Consider the following 10,540-nt stretch of genomic DNA (forward strand, 5'->3'; position numbering starts at 1 on the left):
TAGGCACCAGGTGCCTTTTTACTGTGTCCTTACATTACTACAACTTACGTATACAATAATCTCTCTCCTAGCGGCATTCATAATGACTTTATTAAATAATTGTATGAAGGGTCTAGAGACACATGTGGTATCCTCAGACACTGACAGAAAATCACGCCAACAAGCGGCGCGTTCAAGCTTCGTGGCACGTGATAGGAATCGTTTTACTCAGGTACCTTAAGTCGCTCAGCTCAGTGATACCTTGTGAAAGTTAGAACCGTATGGTTACGACTATCGAAATGGCAAGCTACTGCTAGGTCACGCCTGAGAACGCTTGCAGCTATGGGGGTCGACGAGGGGAAGTCCGGTCCGCCCCGGCCGACCGGGCTGCTCAGCTCTGCATCGGGCACATGATGACCCGCTCCGACTGGCGCCGCGTCAGGGGAGTCCCCATGCTGCCGATCATTTGGGGCGCCTCGCGCTGCCGGTGTCTCGTGCGCGACACCGTGGCCGTGTTGGCGTGGGACATGCCGCAGGGCCGGCGGGAGGACTTGAGCGAGTCTTCGTAGCTGCCGCTGAGGACCGACTGGTTATTAGTACTGCAGAGGGAAGCGCCACAGTGCTACCAACTCGATGGACTCACTTGGAGCTCTCTGCTGACGAGTGCGACGGTGAGTGTCCACAGGGACAGCAGCCCAGCTCCCTGTCTCGCTCCTCGAACAGGATCTGTCCGGAGTCGGCCGACGAGCCCAGACCCACGTCGAAACCTGCGTTGGAGTTGGAGCGCGCCATATGCAAACCCTGCGCGCCGAAAGAAACCATACAGTTTAATGACAGACTCAGAAGGAAAGCATGTAATGGGAATCAGCCATTCCAACAGAGTGCCCTTACTCGACATTCGAAAAGCACAAGCAAAGGCGCAAAGCGACTAAAATAGCAACGCCCGTTTCTACAATATTGGAAGAAGCTCGATGCTTCAACACAATCGAGGAAAGAAATATACACATTGAAAAGAGAGAGCCAAATCGTAAGAAAATCAACCGTAGCAAAGAACATACCTACAAAAGCGCCATGAGATTTGTGCATTTCCGTGGGAGGTAATATCAAAACAGCGAGGGTGTTAAATTGTATAAACAAACTTATGTCAAGTTTTAAAATTTGAAAAAATATATGCCTAATTTAATCGAAAAGGTTCTCCCAAGTAATTTGGATCTGGGTTCAGAGTTCGGAAATCATCGTAAAAAGAAAAATAATAACTGAATAAATCTGTTCGAGATGAATTTGAATTGATTTTGAGCACGTTAGTAACCTGTGCGTTGCTGGGCCTGCGCTGGTGCCGGTGCCGCCTGTGGCGGGTGCAGGTGGGTTCGTGCTGGTGCCGGTGGTGGGCTGAGGCCGAGCGTGAAGCCCGCGTGCGCTGGCTGGTCGGGTATCGCCGCTTGTTGCAGTTGGACGACTTGTTGGAGTGCATCTCCACGTACGTATCGGTCGTGTCGCCGCCGCCGCCAACGCTGGACAGGGCGGGCCCTGGGTGCGGCGGCAGACCCTGCGGCATCCCCGGCGGACCCAGGCTGGTGTTGGCCGTCAGGCTGAAGAAGGACGGCGTGGTGCCCGGGTAGAGTCCGCCGGGGCCCTTGTGGTGCAGCGTGAGCGGCGTCTGGTGCGCGAACCCGCCCAGCTTGTCCTTGCCCTTGCCGCCCTTGCGGTGCCGGAAGCGGCGCACGCAGCCCACGCACACGGCCGCCGTCAGCGCGCCCAGGAACACGACGCAGCCCAGGACGACGACGCCCACCTCCAGGGCGGACAGCGCGTGCGCTTCGGCGCGCGACACTTCCAGTCCTCCGCCGACCAGGTCGACGCCGCGCAGTGAGGGTAGCCGTCGACGCAGCTCGGCCTGTTGCGTGGTCAGCATGCTGTGGGCAAGAGGTTCTATGTTACTCTGCATCCACGCGACTCTCTCCCATGTGGCCGCCTGTCGGGTAGGCAGACCCGTAGCACACCAATGTCCCGCGGGCTGGCCTACCCCACCCCTGCCAGACCGCTCCGCCCGGCTGGCCCGGCGCGGCTGGTGGAGTTCAACTTGGTCTATACTCACTGGGAGAGCGTGTCCATGTCGATGATGACATTCATGACGGGGTCCACGGCGTACAGGTACAGGTCGGTCCTGAAGGATAATCAGACAGCGTTTAGTAAGGCGACAGAACACACTGGGGCAAGGGCGGGCAAGGCGGCATGGTTAAAGGCACTGACGCGGGGCTGTAGAACGAGTCGTCGATGCGAGGCTGGAGCTTGCGCACGCGCACGTCCATGCCCGTCACGTTGGACAGGATGGTCGTGATGTTCTCCATGCTCGTCTCCACGTCGACGGGTCGCGCCGCCATCAGCATGACGAGCTGTTTCTCCTCGTCCAGGACGTACACCTGCGGGCGGGGCATTTATGAAAGGCGGTTAGCTGCTGGTTTCAGATGTACATTACCACACATTTCGTGGGTGTGACTACTTACAAAGACGTTGGCGATGGCCGACTTGCCGTCGTCGGCGCCCCGCCGGTCCGTGGCGCGCACGTCGAAGCCGAAGACGCGGCCCGCGTCCCGAGAGAAGCTCACGATGGAGCGGACCTGCCCAGTCACGGGGTCCACGGCGAACTTGTGCGACTCGTCGTCGACGCGGTCCAGGATCTGGTATCGCACCTCGGAGTTGAGGCCCTCGTCGGGGTCCTTGGCCTGCAGCCGGGCAATCTGGTAGCCGTAGTGCGCCGTGGCCGGGATCGCCGCCACGATGGGGCGGCCGCTCACCGTGAAGCGCGGGGGGTTGTCGTTGACGTCCGTGACGCGCACCACCACCTTCACCTCGTTGGGCGCCAGGTCGGTCAGCCGGTCCTCGTTGACGGGGTACACGACGTGCGCGGGGCTCGTGAGGGCGCGGCCCTTCTTGCTGACGTCGACGCGCACCGTCACCTCGTAACGGCTGCGCAGCTCGCGGTCGGGGCTCTCGGTGAGGACCAGCGTGCCGTTGCGCGGGTCCACGCGGAACATGGCGGGGGGCATGGAGGCGGCCGTGGTCGAGAGGACCGAGGCCCTGCGCTGCGAGGCGGCCGGGGCGGCGCTGGAGGCGGGGGAGGGCGCCAGGCCCCTGGCCGCGCGCTTGTTGGGCACCAGGCTGTAGCGCAGGCTGAAGCCCCGGTACGCCTCCGTCACGTTGAGCGCCAGCAGTGCGATGGGCACGGCACAGTTCTCCTCCACCTCCACCTGCGGCACATCAGGAGGGCTCTGCTCAGCAACGGATAGCGCAGTGGTGATGTGAAAAGGATGAAAACACTGAAGACCTACCTCGTAGTACCGATGCAGGAACATGGGGCCCAGCGAGTCCTCCAGCGTCTCCGGCACGTCCACCACGCTGACCACCAGGAGAGCCGTGGCGCTGAGGCTGGGGATGCCCAGGTCACGCGCCACCAGGGTCACGTTGTGCGTCCCCTGCGTCTCGAAGTCCAGTTTGGCACTGGTCGTCACAACGCCCTCTTTGGAGTCCACGTTAAAGAAGTCCTCTCTGTCCTGACGCCGCGGGATGTCGTACAGCACCAGCCCGTTTCCGTTACCCTGGACACATAAACATAAAAATAAGTAAAAATAATTTGACAATCTTTCTGGGCAATCTTTTTGGCTTTTTCATTTTCGTCATTGCTCTACATACCTGAAAGTCGGAGTCGTTGGCAAAGACGCGTGCGACCACAAGTCCGGCCGGGTTGTTCTCTACGACGGACGCGTAGTACACGGGCACGAAGGCGGCGTTGCCGTCATCGTCGGTCACCTGCGCGATGCGGTCGTAGCCGAAGAACATGGGCGGGTTGTCGTTGATGTCTGAGACGTGGATCTCGACATCCACGGAGCTACGCTTGCGTTCATCGGCCAGGCCGTGGTCCTGCGCCACCACCTGGAAGGAGTACGAGTCCCTGGCCTCGTGGTCGATGTCGCCGTCCACGGTGAGTGTGCCGTCGAGCTCGTTGATGTGGAAGGGCAGTGTGGAGTAGTCGTCGTAAGTCTGCATCTGCATGATGTAGTACGAGATATTGGCGTTCGCTCCGAAGTCAGCGTCCACCGCTTCCAGCCGCCCCAGCACGTGGTTAGTGTACACGCCCTCGGCCAAGTCAAAAGTATACCACGAGCGCACGAAGGCAGGGGCGTGATCGTTCACGTCCCGGACGTAGATCTTCACCAGCACGCTGTCGCTGAGGCCGCCGCCATCCGTCGCCGTGACGTTGAGGTGGAACTCGCTCTCGGGCGGCAACGTCCGCGTCACCTGGATCTCCCCCGTGGAGGGCGCCAGCTTGAAATGTCCGTGCGCTGGGGCGAGCGGGGCGGCCTCGCCGGGCACCTGCGCCTCGGACACCAGGGCGTAGGTGACGGCGGCGTTGCTGCCCGTGTCGCGGTCCTCGGCCAGCAGGCGCACCAGCGGCGTGCCCACGGCCACGGACTCGGGCACGCTCACCACGGGCAGCAGGTGCTGGCCTCGGCCAGCGCGCGACGGAGCCGTGAAGGACGTGTTCTTGGCCTCGCTGTGATCCACCACCAAGATGTCGTTCTCCTCGGGCTCGTCCGCCTCCACGTCCATGCCCTCGTCCTGGAGCAGCGTCATGCGCGTGAAGCGCGGAGCGTTGTCGTTGACGTCATCGACGTGCACGGTGAGCGCGGCCTCGGACGTGAGGCCGCCCTTGTCGCGTGCGATCACCCGGAGGTGGTACACGGCGCGGGCCTCCCGGTCGAGCACTTGGCCGGCGCGCAACGTCAACTTCCCCGTCGCTGCGTCCAAGGCGAACACGTCCCTCCCCTCGCCGTACAGTGACAGGGTGAACTGCGCGTTGCTGCCGGTGTCCGCGTCCCTCGCGTGCACCTCTGCGTCCAGGCTCACCTCCGCACCGTCAGCAGCATTCTCCGCAATGCGACCCTCGTAAGAGGGACGGTCGAAGGCCGGGGGGTTGTCGTTCTCGTCCTCCACGACGACGCCTACCTGGAAGACGCCCGAGCCCCGCACCAGCCCCTTGGCGTTCTCGGCGATGACCGTGAGCCGGTAGGAGTCCCGCTCCTCGCGGTCCAGGCCCCGCTGTGTGTATAGAGTGCCGTCCGCAGAGATGGCGAACCTGTGAACGGAGATCAAGAGATGAGTGGAGACCTAGGTGGAGACCGAGGTTAAGACTGAAGTGGAGACCCGCGTGGGGCAGGAGGCCAGAGGCCCGCACTCACCGCTCCGCCACGTCCTGCTGGTTGGCTATGACGAATCGCAGCTTACTAGCCGGTCCAGTGGCCGCCTTGGTGTCCGTCACGTTAAGCCCCGTCACGTTCCTGCCCGGGGCGAGCAGCTGGCCCACCAGCGCGCCGGCCAGGTTCTCCCGCACCCGGAACTCCATGGGGCGTCGCGCGGCCCCGTTGGCGCCCCTAGAAAGTCCACACCCACACGGTTAGGACATGACGACAACGGACAACGCAACAGGTGCCTTAGATAGAAGTGGAACTCACTTGAAGAGGGTTGCAACCTCGTCCTCGGGATGGACGACGTGGATAGTGACATTAGTGACGAGCACCATGTCCCTCGAGTCGGTGGCCACGGCCTCGAAGTCGTACAGCGTCCGCTCAAACTTGCGCATGTCCGCCACCACCGTGATGGTGCCGGAGCGCTCCTCCACAGCGAAGGGCACTGCAATGTCAAGGATAGAAATAGTCAGCCAAAAATAACGAAGTACGGAGCCAACAAACATAGAAAATCTCGTTCGACTCATAGTACTCACCGCCCTCGTGGTACGAGTGCAGCAGGTCGTAGAGCACCTTCCGCGAGTCGGGCGAGTCGGTCACCCTGATCTGGCCGACGCTGGTGCCGATGGCCACGTTGCTGCCCACCCAGAACTCGTAGGGCGCGCCGACGAAGTCGGGGACCTGCTCGCCCTGCGATCCGTCCCTGCGCCCGGCCTTCAGGACGTCGACCGAGATGACGGCGAGCGAGAAACGCCTCTCCGACGGGTTGGCCGGCTGGTCGGACGCCTCGACGAAGAGCGCGTGCCTCCCCGGGGACAGCGGCGCGTCCGCCACCGACACCTCCCCGGTCTGGGCGTCCACCACGAAGGGCAGCGCGGTCGACGAGAGGTTCCCCGTTCGCTGCACGTCGTAGAGCACCATGCCGTTGCGGCCGAGGTCGGGGTCGACGGCTTTCACCTGGAGCACAGCGCACAAGGTGATGAACACCTTGTTGGCGACCAGTACGGTGGATACGGCGGCTCCGCTCGAGACTTACCTGCCCGATGACGTCCCCGACGGCGGCGTCGTTGTAGGCCGTGAACTCGTACAGGTTACTGGGAACGAACGAGGGGTTGTTGTCGTTGGCGTCGAGCAGCGTGACGGTCACGTTGACCGAGGAGCTGTTCTCGTCGCCGGTCGCGCCGCGCACCACGGAGGGCGTCTTCTCCTTGGCGCGCACGTGCATGGTGAGCGTGGGCTGCTTCTCCCGGTCCAGGCGGCCCTGGTCGCGCACCGTCAGCCACCCGGTGCGCGCGTCGATGTTGAACGCCTGCAGAGGGTCCTCCAGCTGGTACGTGAAGAACGCGTTGTCGCCCTGCGATCAAGACAGAAACTCAGTGACCGTTCGAATTGGGTAGAAGTCAAGGGGTACTTCAATCAAAAAAATCAGTCTGAATCCTCCGAAAAAAAATCAATTAAAAATAAGAAAAACACAAACAAAAAGGGAATACAGAAAAATCGTTGAATTGAAAGTAAAAGTCGTACCTGGTCTTTGTCGGTGGCCATGACCTGCAGCACGCTGAAGCCATTGGGGAGGTTCTCGACGATGCTAATGTTGTAGAGGTCCACCTCAAACTCGGGCAGGTTGTCGTTGATGTCGAGCAGCTCCACCTCGACGCGCGCCACGCCCGCCTTGAGCGGGTTGTCCACCTGGGCGGCCTGCACGGTGAGCGAGAAGGTGTTGCCGGGCAGCGTGCGCTCCGCGTCCAGGTCCAGTTCCCGCTCGAGGAACAGCGAGCCGTTGCGCGGGTCGAGGCGGAACAGGCGGCGCTCGTTGCCCGCGATGATGTCGTAGCGCACCGCCGCGTCGATGGCCACGTCCTGGTCGAGCGCCTCGATCGGCGGCCGAAACACCAGCTCCTTGTGCACCTTGCCGCCCTGTGGGACACACGGGCAGTGTTGTTGAGGCAGGTCGTATACGTAGCCGGCGGAGGCAGACGCTCAAGAGCACCATCCGTTATTGCTTTAACGACGGACACTCAACAACGGCCGGCCCGACTTTTATCATTCTGTCATGTCGGGTGCAACGGCACCGCGCAGGCCAAAGTGGAGATCTGAACCCGCGACCTTGAAGGGTGATGTCGTTGTAAAGGCGCAGCCATAACCTAGGGCTCTGACGATATCCAGGCTACACACACGATAACGACATCGAGTCGGCATCGAGGTATTTAGAGAATATCGAGGCATAGCGATAGCGCGAGTTTGATATTTGCTGTACATCGCGCTACCCTCTCCTTCTCACCCTCTTTTTTACTCGTGGTGGAGAGAATATGCGCGTCTGCCGAGCGGTTAGCGCCCTCTGTGGAATGAGTCGGAGCCACGTTGCTGTTGAATCAAAAAGCCGCGCGCGCACACTGTCACGGTTATTTAACGCAGCCCTTGTGTCTACGGGAGCGCGCGGCCGCGGCAGCGAGAGCAGAGCAGCGCGGTCCATGGGCACGACGAGGTGAGTATGACGGCAGAATGAATCAACTCAATCAGAATCAGCGTCATCTCCATCATCATCATCATTCTCGTTGGCCGTGGCCCGCGGGCGCGCGAGCTGCCAAATTAGTATCGCATCCCTGGCGCACCACGGTGCCCGGCCCCCGGCCCCGCGGCCCGGTGTGCAGCGTTCCACGAAACCTTCCCCCGCGCGGCGCCCGCGCCCGCGGAGAGGCAATGAATACAAGTGGTGTTATTTGTATTGACAAATGATCGTGGAGCAGCAGCAGAGAGGCGCGAGAAGAAGAGCGGCGCGGCGAGGGGGGATTAAACACGGCTTTGGATACGCTTGTCTCGGAGTTCTCTGTTTATCTCTGTCTCTCTCTCTCACTTACTTACTTCACGCCCTTCACCGACTTTCGTTGTTTCATCGCTGCATAGGAACATGGGTAGTAGAGAGGGAACCCCCCTAAAACGACAGAACTTGACCGTTAGTACGCGTCGAACATTTTTGTAGCATGAGGTGTAGCAAAACAATGGGCATACCATACAGCTCGGCGGTTGAAAGGGAGAGGGTATAAGCTGGTTCAAAATAAGGTTCAAGAAGAATTAAGCTTTGCTGAACTGCGTGCCTTGCTTCAAGTAGTAAGCTGGGGCGTGGCGGGGCACCGTTCCCCCACTCCGCCGCCTCCCCCGCCTCTCACCGCGTCAGGCACCCGTCATCACTTTCCTCGCCGCGGCTCCCAGCCCCCTCCTCCACCTCCCCCGCCACCGACAGACTGCGATTCCAGTTCAATCCTTACGCAACGCTAATAACTCACACTCTGTCAAAGACTCATTGTTTTGCCTCGCGCCTCGCGCACCGGAACTGAGACAACAAAATGACAGGTTAAAGCCTCTCTAGGATGGCGGCTTGTGCACTATTATTTTTTTGTTTCGTCCTTTTTTTTGCCTTTGCGGGTGCGTTACGTTGCCATCGCACGGAACCGCACAGAACGCACGCTCTTGCTGAAGTCCGTCCCTTGTGACCACACACTCGGGAAAGGCTATACTTTGAATCTCCGCGAAACTTGTGATTCAAAAACGAGGCGTTTTTTGCATTGCTGCAAGGTAGTATGTTGAGTTTTATCACAAGTCCAAAGTGAGCTTACGCAAACTTGATGTTATTTTTGCTGCAACGAGTACTTTTGCTTTGTTACAAGGTACACCCTATTCTGAGTGTAGTATCTGAATGAATAGATTAGTTTAGTGAATGCTGGAAAAGAGGTTGAGGAAGGAATCACTACAGGGAAGAGGGAAATATAAGAAGAAGACAGGGAAGGAGGTGTCCGCTGCTTGGTCTTAGCTCAACTGGTCCATCCCGTCGGATGCTGGTCTGGTGTAGTCACCCAGCTCCAGTCGTCGACTCCCCACGGCGACCCCGGAATGCCGATTGTCATCTTCTTCTCATCGCTCTGACCTCTGCGAATAACTAACAGACTAACTAACTGGACCCTGCCGCCGCCCCGCCGCCGCGAGCCTCAGTCAACCGCAGCGGCGCGCCCGTTCCCCGTCCACCAGTCCGCCGGTCGTGCCACGCCCGCCCGGCCCGGCCTGCACCACAGCAAAAGCAACCTCACGGCAAACATCACCTGCTGGACCGTGCGGAGAGTAAGCAATCTCTCATAACACTTCGTCGTCCAGCGGATTCCTTCCGTAGGCACAAGAGAGGAGGAAACACTCTCCGGGGCAATAAGAGATGCCATTAATATCTGCGCGCGGTTGTCGTTAGTTTTAACGCATCGCCCCCCGTACCGGTTTGGGTATTTCCCTCTCCTGAGCCTGGCCCCGACCATAACTCGCTCGGCCGCAGCACTGGGCGGCCGCCGCGCCGGGCAGGACGGGACGGGACAGCAGGACGGGACGGGCCTTTACACTAATGCCCGCTGCTCCCGGGGATCGGACGCCCCGTTCGAAAAAAAAAACAGAAAAAAAACACACCCAAGGGATCAAGAAATGGAAGAAAAAATATCACCACCAACGATAGTCGCTCCCCAGCAGGGAATCCGATAGGTGTGTAGGTGACAGCAGTGGGCGACCCAGCTGCTGCTGAAGAGGAGGATCTTGCTTTGCGACGGGCGCGGCGGGGGGATCTCTATGATGGGATAGCGCGCGGCTCTTCGCAGCAGACTCGGCGCCGCGTTGCAGCAACCCGCCCCGCCCCGCCCCGCCTGCTTTGCTCAGACTAATGCAGGTTAATGGATGCGGTCCGCACAAAAGCAGCCCAGCGCGGCCCTCGCGAACGCGTCCGAAACGCGATGCAGCCGCTCTGCTTCTGCTCCCCGGAGACGACCCCCCGACTAGACTGCAACACCCCCAGCCAACACCCTATCCTCTCGACGCCCTCTCCGCTCATACGGCCGTCACCACCAGCCAAGCCACCTGATTATGTCCGCCTCATCCTCGTCGTCCCCGAGCGATGCGCGACGGCTCGTCCCTTCCATCTCTCTGCTGCGCCGACGACAACGTCCTCCGACTCTGCGCCGTCAGCGAAAAAGAAGAGAAAAAAAACTACTTAGGGACGAGTTACGTCCGCTAATCATAGCCCAGCTATCCAAGCGTGCGATTGTTTCCTCGGTAAGGATGGCTGACTCACGCGTCCGAAAAGGACCCTCTCAGAGGTAACCCCCGCACCCCCCTCCATCTTTACTTATTTCCTCTCTCAGCAGAAATCCCCTCTCTCTCTCTCTCTCTCTCGTGTAGCTCTCTGCACTCGTCTCACATATCTGTAGGAATCGTGCGTCGTTGCGGCGTTAAATTGCTGGCATTAGAGACGCTGCTCCCCCGCCTCTTTTCCCCTCCGGTTGTTTTTTCTT

The 10,540-nt window shown here is 60.0% G+C and overlaps 1 protein-coding gene across 1 annotated transcript; it reads right to left on the reverse strand.

Moving 5' to 3' along the window:
• Positions 1 to 238: 238 nt before the first annotated feature.
• On the reverse strand, positions 239 to 7,215 carry LOC113206535 (cadherin-89D). Its single transcript, XM_052274141.1, has 14 exons — positions 7,201 to 7,215; positions 6,747 to 7,139; positions 6,259 to 6,576; positions 5,759 to 6,179; positions 5,490 to 5,667; positions 5,217 to 5,408; positions 3,670 to 5,113; positions 3,309 to 3,575; positions 2,484 to 3,227; positions 2,230 to 2,399; positions 2,075 to 2,143; positions 1,289 to 1,892; positions 623 to 780; positions 239 to 554 (listed from the first exon to the last, which is right to left on the reverse strand). The coding sequence occupies exons 1-14, from the start codon at positions 7,213 to 7,215 to the stop codon at positions 371 to 373; spliced, it is 5,157 nt and encodes a 1,718-aa protein (XP_052130101.1). The 3' UTR covers positions 239 to 370.
• Between the last annotated feature and the right edge of the window lie 3,325 nt (positions 7,216 to 10,540).

This window comes from Frankliniella occidentalis, unplaced genomic scaffold (genome assembly GCF_000697945.3).
Source record: "Frankliniella occidentalis isolate FOCC.00 unplaced genomic scaffold, Focc_3.1 Scaffold341, whole genome shotgun sequence".
Classification (NCBI taxonomy): domain Eukaryota; kingdom Metazoa; phylum Arthropoda; class Insecta; order Thysanoptera; family Thripidae; genus Frankliniella; species Frankliniella occidentalis.